The following is a 25170-nucleotide window of genomic DNA, read 5'->3' as shown; positions in this document are numbered from 1 at the left end:
GAGGGCTTATCTGGGTAGGAAGGAAGTTATGCAGACGAGGACAGAATGAAAATGTGGTTAGTTGAGACGAGAGTAAAGGTGAGAGTAGAGGTGAGAGTAGAGACCGCTGAGTAGAGGGAACAGAGGTTGGTTGACGGGAGAAGTCGAAGGTAGATGCCTTACGAGATTAGATGCCTTAAAACACCTGACCTCGCTTTCTTGCGCCTTCAGTTTCTCTTTCCACTTTGCACACTCTTAACTTATTTTCACAGCTGAGCCCACGCCATATTTCTCCACCAACACCTATTCAATGTGAGTGACAACTGCGACTGAGAGCGTTTCCTCTACAATCATGAACGACTACCTCGCACTCACCCCAGACCTGGACGATATGTGGGACTGTAAGCTCAGTTGGCTTTTGATATCTCTTTACCATGCTTGGATTTCTGCTGACAAAAGTTGATGGTAGTGCATGGATCGATGAGACAGCATCTTGAAGGAATAGAAGAGGTCTGTAGCATCAAAGACTGGTAGAGAACACAACGTGCTGACATCCTTATAGCAAATATGCGGCTTGAAAAACGGAACTGAAGACTTGATGCAAGAAAACATGCAATTGAAGAATGAACTAGTCTCTTTTCGAAGAAAAGAGAAGCTTTTGCAGTCAGTATTGACGAAGATCGAAGCAGAAGCACAACAAATGGCTACTGGTGACGATGCTATGGACGATGATATCTACATGATTGGAGGATCCCAGAAAGCCGCCACAGAAATTTCAGCTCACCATGAAGCAGTCTCATTTCTCACAAAGTTCTTTCAAGAAAATGTACGGCTAAACGAGAAGGCTCGCCGCCAGGGCGAGCTGCTTGCACAAGCGAATCGAGAGGCCTCCGAGTCAGCTACTCAGAACTAGAAAGTCATCACTGAGCTCGTGACGAAGCTTAATACCCTTCAAATGCGCAGAGAAACCATATACGATGACCAGTGCGCCGCGCAATGGAACAGACTTGGACATGCTCTCGATGTTTGGACGAGAAAATGCTTCAGAGATAGAGAAGCCCTGAATAAAATGACTTCACAATCGCTTAGTGAAGGAAACCTGCCTGCAGTTCCGCCAGAAGAAGTGCTAGAGAATGTGCATGCAAAACGCGCCTATATTCAAAGTGTCATTACTACAACAATTTTCGAAGAGATATTGCAAGCGAATTTCGTCCTTAGTCCTACGATCATGACTGCTAACTTTTTAAACACTCTAAGCGAAGAAGTGAAACTTTCTTGTAAGAAATAGCTGCGTACTTCTATGAAGGTAGTTGCAGTACTAATTTTATGATAGCCGACAGTCAAGTTTGGGAATATTGGCGCTTAGCCACCAGTGAGGGCTTGGATGTTTTTGATACTTTTGAGTCTCATCGCCTTCGCGAAGCATACAATGAGCTTTCAATGAGAGTTGATTATTTGATCAGGAAATATTGCGGCCCAAGTGTCAAGATAAATACTGCTCGCGGAGTAGTTTCTGAGTGCTTTGAGGATTGCGTGGCTTTCAAGAAGAGACTCGAGCGTCAGGAATTCGAATATGAGTTTCAACGAAGTGAATGAGGAACGCCATACTCAGAACAGATGAGGAGTCTAAACTTTGAGAAAAGTGACGGTAGTACTGTGCAGATAAGTGTCTGGCCTTCTCTCCACAAGGTGTCTTTCGAACACGACCGGTTGCTCATAGAGCCAGAGGCTGTATGGACAAGATCTCCGGGTGACATGGATGACGTGGACATGGTAAAACAGTCTGCCATAAAGAATAACCGGAATAATATCAAAAATCACCGCGTGAGACACAATTACAGCCGTGTCTAATCTACACGTGCCTAGACTCGTGGGCGGGCTATGTATTTCAGCAGGCTGGAAATCGACCTTAACAGAATGGTGTGGGAGACTGGCCTAGGTAGTGGACCTTTTGTCAGTTAGAAAAAAAAACAGTTTAAGTATCGATAGATGGTGCTCCACAGGATGAATGCATTTCTCTTGGTGTCATGTAAGTTGACCCAATCTCAACACTTGTTCTCAGTCACAATGGATGCCGAACAGACCCTGACACGGAAAAGCCAAGTTCATTGATAGCAGCAAGGAGTATACGCAGGATCTCTCCACCGGAAGCATAGCTACAAGAGGGCAGAAGCTCAACACGGACAGCTAATCAATGGGCATAGCTGTGCTAAATTGAGGCGGAAGTTGTATATTCGATATACCGGAGTCGACCCGATTCTGAGTGCTTCGGACTGAACATGGCAATGCATTATGGACAGGGAGCAGCTGCGGCGATAATCATAGCCCTTATGAGCGCGAATGGGAATTTGTGGGCCGTTTGCGAATTTTATGTTTATTTCCATACGGCTGATGATTGCTTTGGAGAACATGACAGGTGTTGGGGCGCTCCCATGGTGAGTCAAGCCAACTTACTATACACAGGCTGATACTGACGGGCTATAGGATATGGCCAGTTAATGAGCAGATTACTGATATTCTCCATAAGACAAACTTTGCGTTTGTGACGGGGTATTACACAGACAGCTGACTACAGGGCCGATGAACTACTACGGGCCAATAAAGGCTGAAGAGAATGTCGCTTGCAACGTGGGCTGCTACAAGAATAATTGACCGAAACTGGACGCAAACTACAAGCCATGATTTGTTCTCTAAAACTTCAGAGATTCCCTGCATTGGATGGAAAATGTGTTAGAGAATGTTAACAATCCTGACAATAAATTGAGATTCATGTCGAGAATTGCCATTATTTCTGCAAATCAGGTTCTAGAAAAACTCAACATTACGCCAAAAAACTAAAATGAGGTGCATAATTGACTTCAAGCAGCCGTGAGCACTACACAAATAACTCTGTACGGACAACAATCTGCCAGCTGCCTTTCAGAAATTGCCCGCAAAAGCTAAAGAAGTATCCCCCAAAGCTTTTACATCAATCGTGGTTGAAGGGAGACTTGCTAGACGCACTAAGGTGGGATCGTGATGGCAAACATCTTAGTCCTGTTGAAGGACTCATGCATCAGGGCTTTGGAGAAGATTTGAACTCAGTGCCAGAGGCGCATACCAAAGGTGCAACTGCTCGCCCTCTCGCCACCTTCTAATATTTTCGTTGGACTGTGAGGTCTTGCCTTCCAAGGTTGTCATGGGCACTTGGATCTACATGTCTATATTAACTAGGTAGGCAAGACTGAGTCCCTGGGAGCAGTAACTCGTCCAAGTTACAAACTTCATGCAAATACTTAGTTATTGAACAAGATTATACTTATAGCTTGGTAGAAAATCAGGGATGTAGATCTCAATAGTAGAAGGGTATCTACATCCATCCAGTCTATTAAACTCACCAACCAATATGAGTACCAATTAGAAAGAGAAAGAAAGGAGAAGTCGAGGAAAATTTCAAAAGGAAATAAGAAGAAAGAGGAAAGAAAAGTGTATGAAATGTACCAAAAAAAAGGAAAAGAGCCCTAAAGCCGTGCCGGGTAGATCCAAAAGAACCACACTCCAAGGGGATCGATCGGTTGTGCCAACAACTTCCTCAAACTGCCTTGTAACATTCCCAGCAAAGTGAGTCAGTACCACCAGGAGGGCGATTTTCCATCAAAAAACCGTCGACCCCATCTGGATCGTTCTCAGCATCTTGGTATGTAGATTCTACTCCGGTAACCGAAGCGTGAACAAATGTCACGGCAAATACAATCCATTTAATAATGGTAGTCATCTCAGTCGTGGCTCGGGGAATTCGATACTCTAGCGTATTATTTTGACGGCGTGTATGTTTTTCATCTGTCGATATTCCCGTGAAATTCCAAGCGTAGCTTCGCTGGCCGTCCTCGCCGGGGTTGGCGTTGATAATATCAACTAGTTCTTCGACTGTTTTGCAATCATAGATGGATGAAGCAAGCTTTTCACGGCTCCGCTCTTGAAGTAGTGGATTTGATTGAAAGTTGCTCCTGCAGAACTTTTCTTGCACCCGCTTGTCAATCGAATGAACACCATTCAAGCGTTCTTCAAGAACACAAATTGCCATGGAAATTCGTTTGAGCCAAACAAGGTCCCATTCGCCCTCAGCTGGAGAGACGTGGATGTGAAATGCACATTCCTTACTCATTTCCAGTTCTGCGTGGTTCACAAAGAATCCAACCACCAAGAAGATGCACTTCTGCCAATTGTCGATATCTCTGTAATAAAAAATCGGCGAGACGATTTCCAGAGGCCCTTAGCATACCGCATAGTTAGAAACAGCGAAATACTAGTAAATGGATGCATGCATCTCTCGATACGAAACCATATATTTCTCCGTTGTGCTGACTTACATTTGCCTTGGCTGTAGTTTTCTAATGGAAACTCACTAACCAACCTCCATTTTGCGTATCCTGGAGTTGAATAGCCAGACTCCATTGGAATGAATCCCAATTCATTTTTCATTTTCTGATTCCATTTTTGCACAAGATGCTGCCGAAGAGATTCACCAGTCTGAAGCTGGTTATCGGAACCTTTGGCGCTCATTAGAAATTCAAGCTCAATACCAAATCTGTAACCCCCAGGATCTTTTACTCTAGAGGGTTCTTCCTCAACTGAGTCAAGAGGCCGGGTCTGTTTTTTATGCTTCGTTATTCTTGACTTTTTTGCTGTTGAGGCCATCATGGTAGGACAAAACCGATGATGCTGATCGCAGTGGACGCTATAAAATTCGTTTGAGATAAGGTTGATGCGGAACTTCTTCTGTGCTTCACCGTTTTGTTGTTATTTATTGTTTTCTTTATTTTCTGACTTGTTTGATAGGGCAGGGAGGGGACAGTTGATGCTGAACAAGAAAAAATCGAAGGACGCAACTTAGGGGTAACTGAGGAGGTTAATATATATTGAATTGCGTCTATTATTATGCGTCAATGATGACTGTCTATTCTCTGCCACGACTATTAGTATCGAGAGTGACGGTATTCCAGGCCATCTTGGATCAGATGTCGAAAGGTGAGTCAGTCGTGTTGGCTCCGTGTTCAGATGAGACAGGGTGTGACAAATGTTATGACTCTTCTGCATTGTAGTATTAGGGAGACTTCTAGTTGAGGGAATAAGTATATCAATTCTTTCTTTAGGAGGAAGTTTCCATAGAAGTTACCGCTGCCTCATCAGGAATACTTAGGTATCAAGCCCTAAGCCAGAGCGAGCTCGCATAGCTGCCCTCTCCGTTGAGATTGATTTATAATGCTCTCTGCGAAATTAAAATCACTTTAATCCAATTTCATTGGTTTACAAACATGATGGAATTGAATGTTTGCACCAATTACACTTAGCTCCTGGCATACTTCCGACAGCCATGTGTTTATGATCACTGGAGAATCAAAGCAGATCTAGTCTTTTCCAGAAAAGTTTGCAACGGAGCAAATGCAAACTGTGTAACGTTGTTCAATCAGCTTCTGTCACCTCATTTGGCTTCTCTATTGGTACTCACAGCCGTTTCAGGGGAAAGAGTCTTTTCTGATTACCGGAGTAGGTAACCTCCTGCCACCAAGTTGGGGCGAGTTGCCTATGATTTGAAGCTTGCATATGTAACTTGCCTACCTGGCTTTGCTAGCTTTACTACCTAGGTACTTATGAATAACTGTACCTCAAATGTATTGAAGTAGATACGCATTTTGATGTCTAGGCAGTGAGATGAAATGAATACACCGTTTATCTCCAGGAAAAGATCTTAGAATGGATCAGAATTCTGAAGTTATTGAGTACTTCTGTAAGTCAGGTGAACACCATAATACATTTAAAAACCACTCTGATTCCGTTGCCTATGTTTCACAAGGATGAGCGTGAACCGGGCTACACAGAGCGTTCTCAGCCATGCTAGATTTTTCGAGTGTAACATGGCTAGGTTTGAGGAATGGTCAAACATGAACAGCTAGACCGGAGTACCGGTATGTCAATGTATACTTTTCCATGACATTCTATTTCCGAGTCCTTATGTCGGAGGATAATGAATCACTCCTCGTTATTCATCTATATTCAAATGAGTCAAGCAGATACACCGTCAATCTTGACACAAAATAATGATTATAGAGAGGAATACATATACAATCATTCAAGTAGAACTATGATACTGCAATTCATTTTATTCTCTTTTCTCCCTCGCACTTCTTTCTCATCAATCTCGAAGCACCCCAAAGCCAGAAAGCTAGAACTCCGAATACCATTTAACCCTTCCAATATCCAAGGAGGCCCAGCAATGCCCACACCAGAAGGACCCTCCGAAGAAGAGAATAACGCCTCTAGTCCTGAAACAGTCCTCAGTCCAGAGGAAGTCCAGGAGATTGAAGCCGAAAAACGCGAATTGTACATCTACATCTTCCACAAGCGCGAATCGTACTGGAAAGACTGGCTCAAATACACTCACCGATATTTTGCGCTTGAGGCACGTCTCCCTGAAGGTCCTGATAGAACAAGAAGGCAGGGAATCTGCGAGAGAAACATTGAGAAAATCATCAATGCATACAAAGAACGCACGAGGAAGAGAAAAGAGAAATTTGTTGAAAAGTGGCCGTATGGCTTGGACACCAACGAATGCTTACCGTTCTTAGACGGAATGGATTTGTTGGTCAAAGCCCAAACTCAGGAGGAGATCAAGGCTTTGAGTGAGAGACATAAAGAGTACTGTGCGAAGAATGACGAGATCAACCCTAGCACACCGGCTACCACACCAAATGAGGAGGGGGCGAGAATGAACGTCATGTCCGAGTCAGCGTGGGAAGGCAATACTTCTAGTTCGGAGAGTGAAGCTGAGGCATGATTCGGAGCTGAGTTGTGACGGACTGGAGTTGTCGAAACTAGCCTTCACCCTTTTTCAATTGTACATTGGATATCCAATTGATCTGGCTAGAATGTGACAATGCTATTAGATATAGAATGCAAAAGGTCCTCTCCATTACTTGAATATTAGATCCGATAATCTTGGAGCGCTTTCTCAGGGACTCGCTGGGGTAAAATCTAGGTTGAGTCTTTGAAGCTCCTGTATTCTGCGCGTGGCCCAATTTATCAGCGCATGTAGTGCTAAATTACGTACTATAACCTTAGACCGGCCTGTTTACTGCTCCTTTTTTTAATAGGAGATGATGTCTCTCGGGAGAGATGAAAACCAGATATTCAATGTTTGATATTATGATTTCTCTGAATGAATACCGAGAAGCATGAGATCGTTCTTTGGTGGCCGCATTATAGCGCTCCTGCAGCACCGAAGTCCGCTTAGAACTCATTGCGCTGGAGTGGTATGAAAAAGAAAAAAAGGGAGACCGAGGAGGTCCTTGGACGCATACTATATTGCTTCCACCAGCCGGGGCAAAAAGGGCTAAGTAGTTTTACACACACACCTCGAGCCCATGGGAAGAAATCATGCCTGTTCTTGGGAGAGAGTCAACTCCACGTCGATCAAGAGTCGGCGAAATTGGTAGAAAGTGAACTTTCGGAGTTCGGGCTGGCATAATCACCGGAATGCGCCGCTGTGGAAGAAGCCGTATGACTTTTGATAATAATAATTTATTCAAGACCGTTCCACATAGCGGATAGTGAGCATAGCTCGGCCACTGAGAAAGAATCCTCATTGAGCGTGCTTCCGGCGGCATCTTACGGTTCCGTACGTTGTTAATCGGTTCCGGTGGCGAATATCACGGTTCCGGGCGCCAACAAGCCTGCGGTGAACTAGCCAATGAGCCCGTCCAATCAAATAACAGACTCTACGGGGATTTATCAAAAGTTTCCATAATTCTTGAAGTACGTGGTCGACGTTGTGCCAAGCAGGGTATAGTCAACACGGTGATGCTGATCAAGTTTTAAGACACTGACAGTTCACCTGTCCCTCAGTTGAGATCAGTCAGTAAAAGCTTGCGCGTCAGAAGATCCACATGAGGTCCGTGACACTGTAGCGTTGAGCAGTTTTCTCTAAAGTAACACCAATCCTCGCATCACTCCCCAGTTGCGTACAATTGTACTGAATACATAGGTAGGCCACTTCCGGATCCGCCCAAAGCTCAATCATTGTGTCAGCAAAACGCTGCAGCTATTTGAAATTTCGTGGTCCCAGCACCTATAACTGCAACACCGGCAATTGACAGAATGACAGTAACAACAGATGCCAAGGTGCGTAATCCCCTGCTTCCGTTCGTGGCGCTTGCTTTTCGAGTGGCTTTAACTCACAATTTAGGAATATACAGGGTGGCAACCAGGCCTTTGTCCTTCATCCTGGAGGCTCATTTGCTTTTGAAGAATGCAGCATACCTACACTCCAATCAGGCCGAGATATTATTGTTCGAGTTGCCGCAACGGGTCTTTGCGGTTCAGATGTAAGTCCAATGCCCAATTGTCTGGGTCTTCTGTGACGATACTTATCAAACTGCATGGTATACAGATACACTACTGGCAGCACGGCGCGATAGGACGATATGTCGTTGAGAAACCCATAATCCTCGGACACGAGTCATCCGGAATTGTGGTCGAGTGCGGAGATGGTGTCAAAGGCTTCGCCGTGGGCGACCGCGTGGCTTTGGAGCCTGGCAGTACTTGCAACACCTGCAAACATTGTCGTTCCGGTCGTTATAATCTCTGCAAGGACGTTCGCTTCGCTGCAACACCCCCATATGACGGTACACTTGCCACCTATTATCGCGTGCCCCAGGAGTGCTGTTACAAGCTGCCATCACACGTTTCGCTGCGTGATGCTACGCTGATTGAGCCTCTAAGTGTCGCCGTACACAGTTCTTCACTAGCAGGTAAAATGCAGGAGAAGTCCGTGGCTGTATTTGGAGCGGGACCAGTCGGTCTGCTGTGTACTGCAGTTGCTCGCGCCTTTGGCGCTTCAAAAGTAGCAGTCGTGGACGTTGTCCCAAGCCGGCTGGCTTTTGCGCTCGAGCATGGTGCTACAAACGCATATCAAATGAGCTCTGAATCTCCAGAGAAGAATGCGGCAGACTTGTTGTCGACCGCTGGAGTTGAGAATGGATTTGATATCGTTCTCGACGCGACCGGGGCTGAGCCTTGCGTGAACTGTGGAATCCACGCCCTCACACAGGGGGGCACATTCGTTCAGGTCGGTTTAGGAAAGCCCAATCTTTCTATCCCAGTCGGCCAGATTTGTGATAAAGAGATTTCTTTCAAGGGGAGCTTCCGTTATGGGCCAGGAGACTTTGAATTGGCTATTGGGCTGCTCAACTCGCGACGGGTCAACTTGGATGGCCTCATTACTCACGAGTACTCGTTCCCAGAGGCGGAAGATGCCTTCAAGAACGTGGCTGGCCGGTCTGGAATCAAGAGCGTAATTTATGGCCCAGACTTCAATGCGGAAGTGGCCAAAAGTGTGTAACATAATGACAAAGACCTATAAATGAAAGATTCTTTCACTTCCGAGCTATAACAAACCCTATAAATGATTTTAAAAGGTTCCAAAATGACTTGCTAAGGTCCGAGTCGTGTGTCTATCGTGTAGGTCATGATGAGAGTCGCAACTTGCCTGAACGTCGAATTGTGTTTCGAGCTTGTGGACGAGTAAGATTATCCGTCAATTCCATTCCAAGTCGTATCCCATAACCAATATAACCCTCCCTCCATATTTCCGTCATAAAAGGTATCTTCCATAGAGCCATAGACTTCGTTCGATACATTCCAGTCTTGCGTAGGTGGTTGCCACATGCTACGGGAGTGTCTGTTTGGCTCAATGGACTGCTGACTTTGAGGACCTTCGCCGCTCGGAGCAATGCTGAATAACCGATCATCACCCGGACCCAAGGCTGTATAGAAAATCGCGTAACATTAGTAGTGGTAAATTTACTGAGAATCAAGGTGCCTCACCATGTTGAACGGACGCTAAACCCTCGTTTAAGCGATACAGCCTGTTAACATCCGAAGACATTTCGTTGATAGTAGGGAAATAACGCGAGTCCTGCATTGCATCAAACGGTAATCGGAGAGCGTCTTCTACAGAAATCGGAACTGAATCAGGTCCCGGGGGGTTATTCTGGTCGCCGATTGGTTCACTTGTTCGAGTGACAGGAGCAAGCATGGCCTCTGACTCGCGCCGAAGGAGCAGGGCGACGATATTTTTGAGGACGATCGTGCTTTGTTTTGACAGTGCAGACCGCTTGCCAATGAGGTCTTGAACACGGAGGATACGAGTAATCGTGCGTTTAACTTCTTGTGCCTTGTCTGAAAGGGGCTCTGAAAGTGCCAGGACAGCTAGCACTATTGCTGCATGAAATAAATTGATGGCGAGAAAGGCGACCAGATGACTTTCTGTAGCGAGCCGAATAAGGACCGGCAGTGCTGTTATCTTCGATGTCCTCACCGCAGCATCCATCCACAGCTCAGAGCTGGTGACCCGCGTCTCTGAAGATGTAGAATCAAAATATGAGCCAGAATGGCTCAGGGAATGCGCTTGGTGGTATGTTGGTGTATTTACTGGGACTTCCGTCGGAGAATGCTTACTGGTAGAGGATAATTGATTAACCTGACGTGCTAACAACGGTCGATGCAGGACAACGAGAATGTTGTCATAAGTCAGCTGCAGCGACAAAGATTGTAACGCGTACGCTTTCGAGCTTGCCTTGCTGTCGGGCTGAAAATCATTCTTGAGATCTAAACTAAGGTGGGTGGTTAGAGAATGTCGCCATTCCTGAAGTTTTTTTGTAGCGTGTTTGACCAAAGCAAGGTATGAGTCGCCAGCCAGTTGTTCCGAAGTCCTGAATGTGCGGGAACCGAAAATAGCCTCGAGTGCGGGGGAAGCGATTAAGTAAAGTTGATTCAGCTCCCGCTGATAGGATGAATAGCATATTGCTTCTTCCTGGGAGGAGCCATGGCCGACAAACCTTGGGTTCTCAAGGAGATCCGGCGGCATCTGGAGATTGCAGTCCTTGTCGTTGATGCCTAACGGCCGGCCATAGGTGATCGAGGCAAACCGATCCCATGTGTAGATGGTCCACCAAACTCTTTTCCTCTCCTCGATATCTTCGGGTTGTCCGCGCAGATATTGCCGCTGCAATCCTAGGGACTGGGCCATCTTGATTGTTGCTCCCAATAATGAAAATGAGAGATTTGGACGACCATGATAAACGTGATGTGACCCTAGAAGGATGCAAGTTTGGGTCGCCGTGACTGAAGGTTGATCCATAAATTCCACCAGGTTTGACTCGACCAGCTGGATCAAGTCTGTACTCCATGGGCCCCAATCCTCGCTGCTATGGGTCAGTTCAGTGCCGCTACTCCTCGATCGATACCAGGCTGCCATTCCGAGCATGACGGCTAGAAGCAAAAGGAAAGGTCTTTGCGATGGATATGCACGTCCATCTGCAATGGAATTGAGCCTTCTGCGGAACTTTGGCTCGTATATGGCGAGGGAGAACCAATGTACAGAATCAAAATACTCTTCTAACAGACTATACACAAGATCCATGGGCGGCAGGTGTTGGCCCACAATAGAAGATATAGATACTCGCTGATTGGTGATCGTTGAACCCAAATTAGTTTCACAAGGGCCGGTGGTCTGGTAGCCAGGAATGGCGGAGGTGGATTGGTCACTGATGTGGTTGCTGCCAAGTCCACAAAGTCTTCGAGCAATTTCAATCGCAGATTCGGCTTCACCGCAGTCTAGAGATTGCGGCATATCATGCGTCCCCGAAGACTCTTCAGATACGCCATTCCTTTGAAGCGTCTTTGGTGATCGAGCCTGATGTTGACTCGTTGCTTCTCTTCCAAGGCCATGAGCTGCGTCTCGTGACTGTTCGTCAAGCGTCTCCGACGGAATGCTTGTTTGGCGTCGGCGACCTCTGGAGCCTTGTTTAGGGTTTATACGTCTGCAAACCGAATGTCAGCCAGGCAACGACTTGGTTTCTTTGCAATTTACAGCTTACTTCCGTGCAGTTGGTCGGCTTGTCGATAGTGGTCGACAAGGGACGTCGGCTCGGACGCATAGAGAGCAGGGCCGGAAAGGATCACACTATAGGCAGTCGCATTTCTTAGTATATCTAAGAGTAATAGTGCTAGTTTGCGTTCATAGGAAATAGGATCGCTCTACCCGGGATTTATGTTGCCGGCATCTGTCGCAGGCGCTTCGGACCCTTGTAGGTAACGGCGACCGCACATGACTTGATCGTCTTAATACTGAAGACAGATAGAGATTTTCGGCTTCTGACTCGCCAGTACTGTGGTCAGTCATCGTACCAATATGGAATATACTGGTAGGTTGTTTTGTTGTTGGCGCAACGTCAAGGTTGAGGGGATTCGGAGTCGGATTTTCTCGACCCCGTCCCAGCCAATCATTATGTATCGATATGTATGTGGGTCCCGGGAACGGCGGGGGCGGGGGTGGAGTACACAAAACTTTTGTATATGTTTTTTTAGAAACAGGAACTGAAAAGATGGTCCCTTGTCGATCCACTGTTATGCATGGGAAATGACCAAATATATGTTCACCGACAATAACCAAATAGATCCCGGTCTGTTTATTGGAATATAGCGTAACTATGGCGGTGCTCACCCAGTCTACTGCTGCTTTAATCCTTATTGCTTCCAGGCTAGTGGTGAAGTGTTCCACACCCCCCCCCCCGGAATATGGGCTTCACACCCAGGTCCAGATATATCGCAACACTAGAAGAATTTAAGAGGTTTTATTTACTTGTTCCCAGATATTTAGTGTTTTTATTCGAAGATTTCTGCAACCAAGATTGGTTTATATTATAATAAGGGTATTGAAGCGAGACGATATAGAGCTAGAGATAAAGCAATTGATAATATTTTACATCTCTATTAGTATCTGCTGTAAATGCACCGGGTATAGAGTCACAGTTACACTCATCGAGAGCAGTGGTAATGTTGCCATCGAGTCAAGGTAGTCATCTGAAAAGACAATTCTTTTTTGCGGGAAATTGCATTTTTCCTATTACCATCGTTTCATTCACCGCGTGTTGAACATTTCGGACGCTGTTTTCAACAGTGCATGTCATTTTCCATGGAAACTATGTAACGGGTTCCACAAACGCGAGATTGTTCGTGATGGCTAGAACTACCAATTGACGACTACACGGCAACTCTCTTACTCACAAAGACGTAGATAGTGGTGTATCATTGGAATCATGATTGCATATTGAACAATTTTTGATCTCGTGAAAACTGAAGCTCCAGCAGGATCTTTTGGAGCAGTCTACCATCGGCTTGCACACAAAGTTTCCAAGCCGTTCCAGGTAGAAACTATAGCCCCGGACAGCTTTAACATGCTTGGGCCAACTGGGGGGATAACGGACACTGCGCGAGACAAATACTGAGCATCCAGCGGTACGTCACTCTCACTCAAAACCTCTCTGAGCCTGGTGGATTTGAGGGTTTTGGCCCCCTTTGGCCATAGTATATCACGAAAAGAAGTTTCCTGGTAGTAGAAACGATAGACGAGATCCAGAAAGGCGTTTATCCATTACGAAGCTTTGCATACTACCCAGCATGAGCGCACTGACTCAAGGGCCAATGCTTCCTTTAAAAATGTCTCAGCCGCTGAAAGCTTCGCATCATCAGATACACCCCTTCGAGCGTGGCAAGTATGCCACCTCCAGCTGACAGCCACACGGCTCGTTGGACACGGAGAGATGAGCGAGAAATCTTCGTGGATTGATCTATGAAAAGTCATGTATGAGATACCAGTAAAGACCTCTTTCTAGTCGGGGAGTTTACCTTTTCGTCGACCAAATGGCTGGCCTAGCACATTCTTAGAGACGGACGATGAATACATATTGAGCAATAAAGTAGTTCAACTTTCGTTAGATGAGACGACCGACTAACCGACAGTGCGAACTTGAATGAGATTGAAGGTTTCGAAGGTTTCGTGGTATCGAAGTCGAGGAGACTAGTATGCTTTGGTGATGTAATGTGGCAAAAAGCTATCCCAGCTCTATCTGTAATCCACGCAACCAATCAATCAAATCATCAAATATCCCCTAAATAACTACTACTTGGTCTTCTCCAACACTGCTAACAACACGACCAAATACCTATCTGACTGTACCTTTATATGGACTACCATTATCTGCTTGCTTCAAGTGGATTGTATTGAATATGAGTCCGGACTATCGTAGAGCGCACAATAATGAAGAGAGGGCTGACTAGCTTTACTATAGGCTCTAGCCAAAAAAAAAAAAAAAAAAAAAAAAACATAAGGTCTACATACAACAGCGTAAATATTGTCGTGGTCACCCAGTCCGTCGCTGTTCTGATTCTTGCTGCTTCCAGGCTGGTAGTGAAGCATTCAATGCCCTCTAGAAACACCCTGAAATATGGCTTCTATCCTGTTTCCAGTAAGAATGTAAACCTGGAAAGATTAAATGAGGACTTTTCAATTGAGTCTAGATATCATTTATGTATTACCCTCAGTCTTCGGGCACTGAAAAGCCATATTTGATGATTTCTGTAAGGCCCTCGATCTTTATTGGTACTTCTGTTACTCAAACAGCAAGCAATTCTTAAGAGTAATATATGCTTTCTACAGCCTGTCTGTTGCTTTAAGTATTTTATATTTAAGGAGACTACGCGAGTAATTTTATCCCTATGGATTCTTGGGTTAATACATCAGATATTCTATGCCTCAATAATTAAAGCTCTGTGATATATTAGATAAGTATAAAGCTATATTTGCTAAGAGGAACATCAACTACATTCCCTTATTCCAATTAAAGTGGACTGGGTGCTTAACAATACTAAGCTTAATATCTGAGATATAGGAATCTTGATTGCCCATGATAGATAGTGTTTATAGATGTGGTTGGTATCAAAATCGCTTGTATCAATGGCGATGGACTGCTTTTGTGCTTACAATAAATCTAAATTGACGGTCCTCTAGTATTCTACATTAGAGTAAAGTGCTTCTGGCATAAGATTTATTTAAGGAGTATCATCAATAATTTCGTGGTATATATTATCTGCTGTATTATTCCTATCTAGAAAGAGAATCTCTGGCACAGATTGCCACACATTATATAATGTAAAAGTCGTGCGCATCAATTTAAGAATCAAGATAAGGAATCTCCATATATTACAATGAGGTCTAATACCTTTATTAAAGTGATACCGTTATTGAACGACGCTAGAACCTTTAATTGGTTGCTTGATTGTAGGCAACTCCTCAGGGGCAATATCTAGGTGATTTCCAATGAACCACCACATATCAACGTGGGCTATGTTGGCTAAATACCGATGAAGACTAAAGCAGGTTGAGTTAGTATTATTAGTATGATCTGGTAGGTTCTTTACTGCATCGAGCAGCGAAAACTAGAAGCCATCCATGTGTTGGGGTATTTGACGCCTTACAAGGTTATATATGCTCTGCGCATAATGTGCACTGGTAGAGCCAGCAAGTAAGTAATATACAAACAATTTTGCAAAACTGTACATTACTTGAGATAAGAATAATTTAAAATAATGCTTAAGGTAGCAATAGAAGAAAACGGAGTCGATTCTAACTTGTACAAAGAGCTGGTATTGGTGGTAGGTATAAGTTGATACTCGATTTGTATACACTTTTATTCCCTTATTATTTGAGGGTCAAAATATATTAAAAGAACTAAAATGATTTACAAAGTATAGAGACTGATTAAAGAGGCGTAAAGTGGAAGAGAGAAGGTTTAGCCAAATGCTACATTAGCAATTCTAGTCAGGCAAGAAGTTCCTGGCAGCCTGGAAAGAATAGAAAGAAAGATAAAAAACTAAAGGAATAAAAACATATAATTGATGAGATCCGCTGGTGCTCACCCAGCCTGGCTTGCTAATACCGAGGGGCGCCAAAGGCAAAAATTCCTGATATAAGGGAGGGCTAGTCCCCTATAGGCAAAAGCTTTCCAGTAACGGGGCAAAAAAAAGGGAAAAACATACAACAGACGGGATTCGCTGGTGGTCACCCACCCAACTACTAACCGGCCGGCGTGTGGCTTAAGTACGGCTGAGCGGACGGGAAGCCCTGTTTTCCACACCCTATGGTCGTATGTGCTGGATAAAGGAAGACAAGGGTATATATGGGTAATAGTAGAGCCGCTCGATTGCAGGGCATATTCATATCCAAAACAGGCGAAAATTGCATCGTTGTATATCTATAGTTTTCCTATGACTATAGCGCTGTCAGAAGACAGCTCAGGATTACTTCCAAATGTGGTGAAATTCATGGTTAAAGACTATGTACAGTACTGAAGAATAGAAATGAGTATGATGAACATCTCTCAAGCGTTCATCCATGGACACTTTTTAACACGAACTAATCTAGCTATCGTTGTTGTAGGCAGAACCAATCTCGCTCAAGGCAGTGCCGGCAGAGTCAACAAGGTAGTCCTCAGCAACAAAGAAGTAAGAGTAACGCTCAACAAAGTCCTGCTCATCCAACCAAGGGAGAACCTCGCTAATGAATGACACCTGCTCGGCATCTGTGGCAGGAGTGAGCTCGAACTCGGTAATCCAGACTTTGTAAATGCCGTGTTTCTCAGCAACGGCATAGGCCTCGTTGACGTAGTCTTCAAAGGCAGTGTCGGTGACATAGGCGTAGTAGTGGATGGCAATGGCGGTTTGACCGCACTCACCATTGCACTCCTCCAAATATTCCTCCAGCCAGGTGAGACCCATAGGGGCAGCGCCGTTGGTGACAGCGGGAGCAACCAGCTGGGCTTGGTCTTTGTAAGGAGTGATGTACTGCTTGTAGGCAGCAGCAGCCTCGGCAGGGGTCAGGTTAGACTGGGTAGAGAGGTCGGGCTCGTTGAAGCCGAGAATGGCCGTAGCACCGTTGTCGAGGGCAGTTTCGATGGCAGACGTCCAGACATCTTCATCACCAGTTCCCCACATCATGGGCACGAACTCGACGCCGTCGGGGAGAGTGCCTCCCACTTCGTAGTCCCAGTTGTAGGCCCAGGAAGCGTCAGTAACCAGGCTGACGAGGCTGGCGTCGTTGTAAGCAGCACCCTTCTTAGAGTTGGTGGCACGCTTGGCCTGGGGGGCAGGAGCAGGGGCAGCAAAAGCTGCAGTCGCCATCGCAGAGGCGACGAGAAGGCTGGAGATAACAACCATTTTGATCTGAAGAAAAAAAGGAGTGAAGTGAGAAAAGGAAGGACTGAACCAAAGTCAATTTGGTCTGTGAATAGAAAGGAAGGAATGCCGAAACTCTCCAGAGAAGCTGCTTAAACAGAAATGAGAGAAGGAGCCCTTGAGGACGAGGTGTTGGGAGGGTTTTATAACAAGGGGACAATGCTAGAACAGGCAATGCTTCTGGACATTAGTGAAATACCACCCCGATTGATAATACACGGACACGCTAGAATGGACCCATAGCTGAAATTGAGTTGCCATGTGCTCTTGGTCACTGCATAATCATAATCATAAAAGTGCTGGTTATAGTAATGTAGCCAGTTAGGGTTTGGGCGGAGAACGCTTCGTTAGACTCAGGTTACATGCGCCACGCCAAAAAATGGATCCAGTCGATTGACTATGCGCATCTCCATGACTGTCCGTTCTAGACTGGACTAGATATCGATGTATACTTGTGTGTATAGTATTGTAAACCGGCCCTATCTTCGTATCTGCATATGCTACAAGGGCTATGCATACGTACTCATAGCTATACGAGATAACCACGTGCCTATACTCTATAATGGTGAGCCAACAAAGAACGAAGATTGCCCTATATCGTTTCAAGACACGAGATATGGGTCTTTATACAGGGCGCATGCGGTCAGGCATCCAAGGAGCAAACAGAACAGAACAGCCTCCGCAGAAAGGAATATAGACAAAAGAACAAAATGGGGTTGTCGTATACAAAGACCTCAACACACGGGGCGCAATGCTTGATGGAAAAAAGAAGAAAAAAAAAAAAGTTCAGCGCTAACCGGAGCTGGCTGACATGCACCTTGTAACGTTGGAATCAAGGAACAATAGTATACTGATGGAGACGTACTAAGTTAGCCCACTAGCTTAATTACAAGAATGCTCTGTACCTATGCATTGATCACTGACTATATGGTTAGTACCTAGATACAGCCCCGATAGATAATCCAAGAATGCCAGATTAAAGCCAACCGTTTCAATAGTCGAGTACTTATAGTATCTGGTCTAACAAGAAGAGCCTGTCTAACTGGTTACACCACGTATCTCGTTATGCTTGAATTTACGCTGCCAGGTACGCAGTTATGCTAATTGGCCAGGCGCTGGGGCATGCACTGCCATGCACTGCATGCAGGCCGGCTACCCTGTCTGTAGTACAATAAGTTATAAGAGCTGGACTTAAGTTGGTTCGTTTATCCTTTAAGGTCTAGAAAATTGACCCACGTAGCATCCAATTCGCGGATTCTCCAAAACCCATCACAAACGGATATACCGGGCTATATCACAGTAGTAAGCACGTAAATAGTCAACTCTATAGCCATTTCTCGGCAAGTATTATCAAGGACAAACTAACGCATTTTCACAATCAAGATTGAAGTCGTTTCAACTAGAAAATCTGGCTGTCGTACGCGGTAACTTTTGTCCATAGTTATAGTTACTAGTTCCGTCGCAGGCGGGATTAGGGTTACAATCGAATTTGGCCCCTCGTTCTAGTCCTTTTTTTCCATTTCAGATTTTTCATACACTCGGAGAATTTTTTACCTTTCGCCTTGAATGATTCCATTGGAGGAGTGAATTTCATATGATTGTTCGGCTTGTTTGCTCATGGGGCTGGCTGTATGGGTATACTCGAAGGACATCATGTACGTGCTACGTAGTTCTAAGCAACATCCATACTAAAACGAAGGCTGAATCGATCAGCACTAGGAAATGGCCTAGTCCAGGCCCCAAGATCCACCTTTACTTACATGCCAGTCGTCCAAACGAGTCGTTCTAGAGTTCTTTCTTTGTAGTACATACTACCTAGCTACGTAACTGGGAACCGAAAAAAAAAAGTCAGATCCAGCCTATAATCTTACTCTAATTAAGTAATATTCTAATCATCCTGGTGAATGCATAGTTTACCCATCAAAGTAGAACTAGATGCACATTCGACGATCACTTTGAATTAATCACTGGCAATTTTGCTTTAGAATGAGACAGGTCCCTATATCAGAAATTTTGAATATTATAGTATCAGCCAAGTTTCCCAATACATAAAACAATCCTCAATTTTCTTCCTTCTAAGTAGCAATGCAATGAAGCACTAAGAACGCGTAATGTGGCGTGTTATGGCGTGTTGCATTTCGCATTGCCCAATATAACGACAACACGAAAATGAAATCCTTCAATGGCCAAGAAAAGTCCTGACCAGACAACTCAAGGAAAAGTATAAATGATTGACCTGCTTATTATAGCGCAATTAATATACTCTAATTCTCCCCTTTAACTTTTCACACTGTCAGACTGTCAGATCGGGTGCATTAGTGTTGGCGTTTATGCCCAATCCCGGCGCACTCCGACTTTATTATATCCTGCTAGATTTATATATTTCAATATGGTTTGTAGGTTATTTACTTGGGAGAACCTAGAAATTAGTTTATTTTAGCAGAAAAAACAATCATATAAGCCTCTTGTTTTAAGATCATTACTATTGTAATCGAGTCGATCTTGGGATCATGCAGCAAAGCAACTGCTTGGAAGTCTCTTTGAGTTTAAGCATATGATAAACAACTATACGGAATTGAATATCAGAGGACATTATATATTTATTGACGGATTTTTCAATCTCGAAAAAAAGGTATCTGATCTATATGGCATATCCACCAGCAGTTGAGTCGGGATCGCCGGGAAATACATGCTGACAACCCACGTAGTTAACGAGCTAATGCATGAACATCGTTGGTCATGGCTCCGGCTCATGAGTGATATATACGTGTGTTTTTATTATAGTATAATATATACATATATCGAGCGCCCCAAAAAGTAGGCGAAAGGATTCGTAAAAACTTGCATCGAGCCCCTCTATGTCTACTACGTAGGCAAGCGCTGTCTTCGTTCATCTGCTATGATGGCAGGCAGAGTAGTTCGAGAGTCTCTGCACGAACAGATCTTGCAGCGATTCCGAATGATATTGCGCACGTCAATCGGTTCGGTGGTTGTGAATCGTGGGTGGAGTCGATACTCCGTCGAGCCCTAGTATGAAGTCCTAAAATCTTATAACGAATGGACTGAAAGGTCCTTTCAGGAGCAGATTCGTAAAGTTTGCTGAAAGCCCAAATTCACGTATCGAGTTGAAAAAATTTTTTCAAGTCGGTCAACTCGGATTGATGTAACCTCAAGTTGTAAGATGAAAGTGAGCTAGCTATATGGGCCATAGCAGCAATGGGCAGATGCTAACCGTCTGCACGTCGGACATCCGCCATCGGGCTTTCAATCCACTGTCTCGACTTGTCGTCCAAAAATCCCCAAACCCGCGAGATGATCGCACGTGCACTGGGAACGGACCACCATGACTGGCGGTCTCCGCACAAGAGTGCCGCATAATGGGTGAGGATTATTAGTGCAATAGGATGATGCTGCTCGAGTAGCTCGATATAATGCTCCGGTACGCGGAGAACCCACGTGAAGGTTTCGGCCCGTATGCGGTCATGAATACGGGCATTAATTGCCATAGGTAGAGGATGGTCTGTTGTTGCCGACTCTGCATCGAGTTGTAGACTGCGTACAGCCTCGTGCACGCGCGAACGGGTAAGGATTAAAGCCTTGTATGCCTCTTCGTACGCTTGTCGATCTGTCTTGGATATTATGCGCGTTTCGTATCGTGGAAATGGAAACATCCCTGAGCCCGCACCCGGCGAGGGCACAGATAAATCTTCGCTTCGCCATAACATATGCAAATTCTGCAAATCATATGGCAATGCTTCTTCCTCGCCTTGTTCAGGGTGTAGAGGGATATTGTCCTTCATCAAGACGGACAAAGGTCCACGGACTATTTCCTCAAAATGATCCTGGCTGACAACTAGAATTCCACGAGCTAGGCGTATCCATTTGAAGTCCAGGTTGATATCCCCCGCGCCAGTTTGTGGGTTTTCATCGCGCAAAGTCGCAATGGCTAGCATGAATATCACCACAGACAACACAAACAGAGCATCATGTTGTCCCGGCGTCGGGTTCGCAAGCGCATGCTGATATAAGCTTAGCGAGATGGCCTGGTGTCTGGTTGCATACTCGACGAGCTGGCGGCTATTATTGATATCTTCAGGTCTGGCGGTATAGGCTCCCTGCAAGGCTGAAAGGGCTAGTACACCGTGGAGCAGGAAACGATGCTGCAGGGCCATTTGTACTACTGTCGTTGCCCAAAGATGCTGGACGTCCGGGCTGGACGTCAAACTGGGGCAGGTGTTAGCGGTGAAGTGGTGCAGCATTGAGAGATCGGCTAGACTGAATTCGGGTGTTTGTGAGTAACTAGTGAAAAGTCTTGCGCCTGCGTCGAATGGCACTGCAGGAGCTGCAATGCTAGCTGCCGCTGGGCATGAATTTGCAGATGTTGGCGTTGGGGGCCCTGAGCTTCTTGAGAACGTCGCTGGAAAGGCAGCAGTAGTAGCTAATGCTGTTGGAATGCTGGGCATCATACGCAGGAAGCTGCAGGTGCGATTTGTTTGCGCGCAATTGCCACAGCAAGGCTTGTTCTCGTCACACTAGATATCAGTCAATATCGAGCAAGTAGATAGACCAGAGAGAACAAAGACATACCTTGACATGGCGCTTTTTGCATTGCATGCACCCGTTTCTCGACTTTCGATGGAAGCGCCGTGTCTCTTTGGCAGGTTGCTTAGTTTCCATCGTTATGATTATGATCTGTATTGTGTCCGTCCTGGTCTACGATACTACCGCTGACGGTAGCTGGCAGCTGAGAAAAAGTCGCAAGCTCGAGGATGTTGACCTCTCAGGGAGGCATCATCGAAATTTGCAGATGGAACGAGCAAATTGAACATGGAGTCTGATGGATCGAAGATTCATGATCAATGCGTTGCTGAGTCTTGACTTGCACAGTCGGATTAGTATTTTATGATCCCGATGCGGTCACGTGGCTTATGGGGGCATTTTTTAGATCAATCGTTTTTATGTAGTCTTCATGCATCAACTTTTTCATTCATCATAAACTCATGTGGATCATCACTCTCCTATGACACAAATTTGAATCTGGAATAAATACAGGATCAAGTGACAAAGAGCAAGGAAAATTCGTCAATCAACACAAATCTCCTCCCTCCGCCTTTTAATCAAAAGCTGTGCCTGCGCATCCGACGACATCATCCACCCAAGAAGAGAAACCTTGGGCTTTGGCGCGCCTTCGACTAATGCGAAATCGTACTTGAGCAAGATATGCGCAAGAACAATCTTCATTTCATTAGCAGCAAAAAATCTCCCGGGACAGGCATGCCTGCCATGCCCGAAAGCGAGATGCTGGGGGCTCGTGGAGACGAACTGGGACATCTTCTCCGTCTCAGGGTTTTGAGCCAAGTTGAAAAACCGGTAGCCGTCATATTGGTCCGGGTCGGAGAAGACGGATTTGTCCCAGCTCCAGTGTGCTGAGACCCCGAGCAGGCTGCCCTTGGGGATGACGAGGCCGTCTTTGAGCGAGACGTCGTCGGTGGCGAAGCGCCTCATGGATACTATATTGATTTGTTAGTTATCTAACTTGCTGTCTGGAAGCTCGATAAAAAAAAAGAAGGGGGGACATGACATACCCATTGAAGCGGGCTTCAAGCGTTGGCTTTCTTTCAGCACGCTGTCCATGAGTTTCAGCTTGTAAAGCGCGGTCCTCTTCCACCCTCCTTCCTGCAGCACAGCAATGATCTCTTCACGCAGCGGCTGGATGAGCTCGGGGTGTTGACAAAGATCGTAAAGAACCTGCGTCAACAAATCGGTTGTGGTATGAATAGCCGCCATCGAAAGACCGAGTTGAGCCACAGCAGCATCGTACGGTTTACCCATGGACAACTCTTCCATCCACTGCACTGCGTCAGAGTGTTTACGCGGCGACGACCAGTCGTCCATAAATTTTGCGTTATTCTTGTTATGACTCTTGGTTGCTGCGAGCTCCCTGGCTCGCTGGTCAATTACCGGCTGAATGATACGCTGTGCCTCGGCGCTCTGGGCCCGAAGCTTGCGCGTCTCAGGCAGAAACCAATGAACGATACGATGCGTGCACTTGGGGTAGCGTTTCACAGCTGACATGGCCATGAATACGTTGACCGTGTAGTCGATAGTAATGCGCAACCAGTCTGGGTTTCGGCACAGCTCAGGTCCCAGAAACACCCGCGATGACACACGAGCGACGACTTCAAGGAGAGTGGTTTTGAGCGGTATTGCGTGCCATCCTGTATAATCGTTAGCTGCATTCAAATGCTTCGGGGTATGCCTTTTGTCAGGTATTTCTCCTAACCAGTTTCTTCCGTCCACTGCTCATGCAGGACCTCTTTCATCTCGTCTGAAATATCTTGCGTGACCAACCCTATTGGAGCAGAAAAAGAAAAAAAAAAATACCAAAATCAGTCGATACAATTCAACAATCTTGCTGCTTATGCTCGACTGCTCACCCAAGGCTTGTGTTAGCTTGGTCCGCACCACGTCGGCGACCAAAGTAGACGTCTTTCCATCGTACTTGAATATCTCGAATCCAGGAAGTTGACCCAGAAACTCCTATTATCCAACAATCAGCAACAAATATTCTCTTCCAACCTAAGCAGCGGCGAGCTTCTACCGACCTTGTCATTGTTTCGCAAAAAGCTCAGATGATGATCGCCACGAATTTCATTTGCATACTCGGGAGATAGTATCATGACACGCTGCAAATCGGTATCTACCATGTAACCCTTTGGAGACTGATCCCTCCCTCACCCCGGTTAACTTCTGAAATGTCCAACCGCCCCTCTCTCTGAAACAAACAAGGCAACGAACGTACTTTACTAAATCCGTCGAAGAGTAATTGTCTGGCATTCCAGCGCCAGTTATCCTTCGCCTTGGACCTATTGAACCAGCCGACCCTGTTGAAGATGGGCAATTTCCGTAGTTTGTATGTCCGCACCGCCCATTGTGCCAGCAGTGCGAGCAGTATGATCGCTGCTACACTGGGGGCGAGGACGACTTTTGAAGTCAACAAGAACTCGAGGCTAAGCATGTTGACAACCGGATTCAGTCCCGGATCCAGCATCATGTTGTTATGAAGGAGAAAGAGGGAAGAAGAGGAAGATGATGATGGCACCTGCTCCTCCTTTTAACAGGAGCGAGCCAACCCAGAACCGGTACCGCTCTCGGCGCTGTCCTTTTATTTACGTATCAAACAGAAAGACACTATTGATACCACCACATCAGTCGTCAGTGTCTCTCTTATCTCTCTCTCTCTCTCTCTCTCTCTCTCTCTCTGTGTGTGTGTGTGTGTGTGTGTGTGTGTGTGTCCGGGATCTTGGATCTTGCAAGACGGCAGCACAGTCCCCCAAAGCATCATGATTGGCCCAAAGCGGGAAAATCAGTACGTGCATGCATATAGCTTGCATACAGCTCCAATCTCATTGAAGCTTGGGGCATCTCGCTTAGACCGGAATGTCGCTTAGAAGGGAGATCACTCGGAAAAAGAGACACCTCTATTTTTTATTATTTCACTTCAATTTGCCTGCCAAAAAAAAAAAAAAAAACCAAAAAGAAGGAGAGGGAGTTCTTTGAACTCGGCTTCGGCTACGAAGTAGTTACCTCGAATGAGAACTGTAGAAAATTGAAAAAAAAAAACAAAGAAGCAAAAGAAGAACAAAGAAAGAAGGAAAAAGAAAAGAAAAGGAAAGAAATTCAATGCAATGCAAAGAAAATGACGGCATTTTCCATATGATATCCGCTAGATATACTCCCCGGGGGCCATACACATCTGTTGCTCACCCGGAACCAGCCTTACCGGCATTTGGAATGCTGAGATTCCTTTCGGGCGTCATGACAAATTCCAGGAATGTTCCTCTTTCTGGGATTCGAGTGTTCCATAGATCACAGATTCTTTGACTGCCAACTGTAAGAAAACGTTACACGATGCATGCACGTATAGACGTGCTTCTCATTGGATCTATTCAGCGAGCAGCCGAGTGCATCTGAGAGGTATTTCAGGTATTCCTTGGCTCTCACCAGAGCGTCTGCACCTGCAAGGCTTGAATGAGGCTGGGTCATTCCTGTTAGGGTATTCCCGATTCTATGTTTCTCTCG

The 25170-nt window shown here is 45.5% G+C and overlaps 8 protein-coding genes across 8 annotated transcripts, besides 1 other annotated feature; 3 read left to right on the top strand and 5 right to left on the bottom strand.

Annotated features, from left to right (window-relative positions):
• Positions 1–331: 331 nt before the first annotated feature.
• On the top strand, positions 332–892 carry UA08_02503 (hypothetical protein; the record flags this gene model as incomplete). Its single annotated transcript, XM_020264552.1, has 3 exons — positions 332–380; positions 449–489; positions 542–892. The coding sequence occupies 3 exons, from the start codon at positions 332–334 to the stop codon at positions 890–892; spliced, it is 441 nt and encodes a 146-aa protein (XP_020121987.1).
• A 2658-nt stretch (positions 893–3550) lies between these two features.
• UA08_02502 (hypothetical protein) lies at positions 3551–4656 on the bottom strand (the record flags this gene model as incomplete). Its single annotated transcript, XM_020264551.1, has 2 exons — positions 3551–4230; positions 4329–4656. The coding sequence occupies 2 exons, from the start codon at positions 4654–4656 to the stop codon at positions 3551–3553; spliced, it is 1008 nt and encodes a 335-aa protein (XP_020121984.1).
• A 1576-nt stretch (positions 4657–6232) lies between these two features.
• UA08_02501 (hypothetical protein) lies at positions 6233–6793 on the top strand (the record flags this gene model as incomplete). Its single annotated transcript, XM_020264550.1, has 1 exon — positions 6233–6793. The coding sequence occupies one exon, from the start codon at positions 6233–6235 to the stop codon at positions 6791–6793; it is 561 nt and encodes a 186-aa protein (XP_020121985.1).
• Positions 6794–8112: 1319 nt separating this feature from the next.
• Positions 8113–9355, top strand: UA08_02500 (putative D-xylulose reductase A; the record flags this gene model as incomplete). The annotated part of the gene is made up of 3 exons (XM_020264549.1): positions 8113–8136; positions 8211–8339; positions 8405–9355. 3 exons carry the CDS (start codon positions 8113–8115, stop codon positions 9353–9355), a joined length of 1104 nt encoding a protein of 367 aa, XP_020122400.1.
• A 188-nt stretch (positions 9356–9543) lies between these two features.
• UA08_02499 (hypothetical protein) lies at positions 9544–12126 on the bottom strand (the record flags this gene model as incomplete). The annotated part of the gene is made up of 4 exons (XM_020264547.1): positions 9544–9779; positions 9841–11817; positions 11895–11980; positions 12059–12126. 4 exons carry the CDS (start codon positions 12124–12126, stop codon positions 9544–9546), a joined length of 2367 nt encoding a protein of 788 aa, XP_020122399.1.
• Positions 12127–15619: 3493 nt separating this feature from the next.
• Positions 15620–16035: a repeat region (Identified by RepeatMasker using a combination of RepBase library and repeat library created with RepeatScout).
• A 240-nt stretch (positions 16036–16275) lies between these two features.
• On the bottom strand, positions 16276–17070 carry UA08_02498 (hypothetical protein; the record flags this gene model as incomplete). The annotated part of the gene is made up of 1 exon (XM_020264546.1): positions 16276–17070. The coding sequence occupies one exon, from the start codon at positions 17068–17070 to the stop codon at positions 16276–16278; it is 795 nt and encodes a 264-aa protein (XP_020122408.1).
• Positions 17071–20315: 3245 nt separating this feature from the next.
• On the bottom strand, positions 20316–21765 carry UA08_02497 (hypothetical protein; the record flags this gene model as incomplete). Its single annotated transcript, XM_020264545.1, has 2 exons — positions 20316–21620; positions 21676–21765. 2 exons carry the CDS (start codon positions 21763–21765, stop codon positions 20316–20318), a joined length of 1395 nt encoding a protein of 464 aa, XP_020122407.1.
• Positions 21766–22170: 405 nt separating this feature from the next.
• Positions 22171–24142, bottom strand: UA08_02496 (hypothetical protein; the record flags this gene model as incomplete). The annotated part of the gene is made up of 5 exons (XM_020264544.1): positions 22171–22598; positions 22674–23306; positions 23526–23628; positions 23694–23774; positions 23891–24142. 5 exons carry the CDS (start codon positions 24140–24142, stop codon positions 22171–22173), a joined length of 1497 nt encoding a protein of 498 aa, XP_020122406.1.
• Positions 24143–25170: the final 1028 nt, after the last annotated feature.

Source organism: Talaromyces atroroseus (genome assembly GCF_001907595.1).
Source record: "Talaromyces atroroseus strain IBT 11181 chromosome Unknown scaffold_2, whole genome shotgun sequence".
Taxonomy (NCBI): domain Eukaryota; kingdom Fungi; phylum Ascomycota; class Eurotiomycetes; order Eurotiales; family Trichocomaceae; genus Talaromyces; species Talaromyces atroroseus.
The sequence above is the reverse complement of the archived record's forward strand: the minus strand, read 5'-3'. Positions and strand labels throughout refer to the sequence as shown.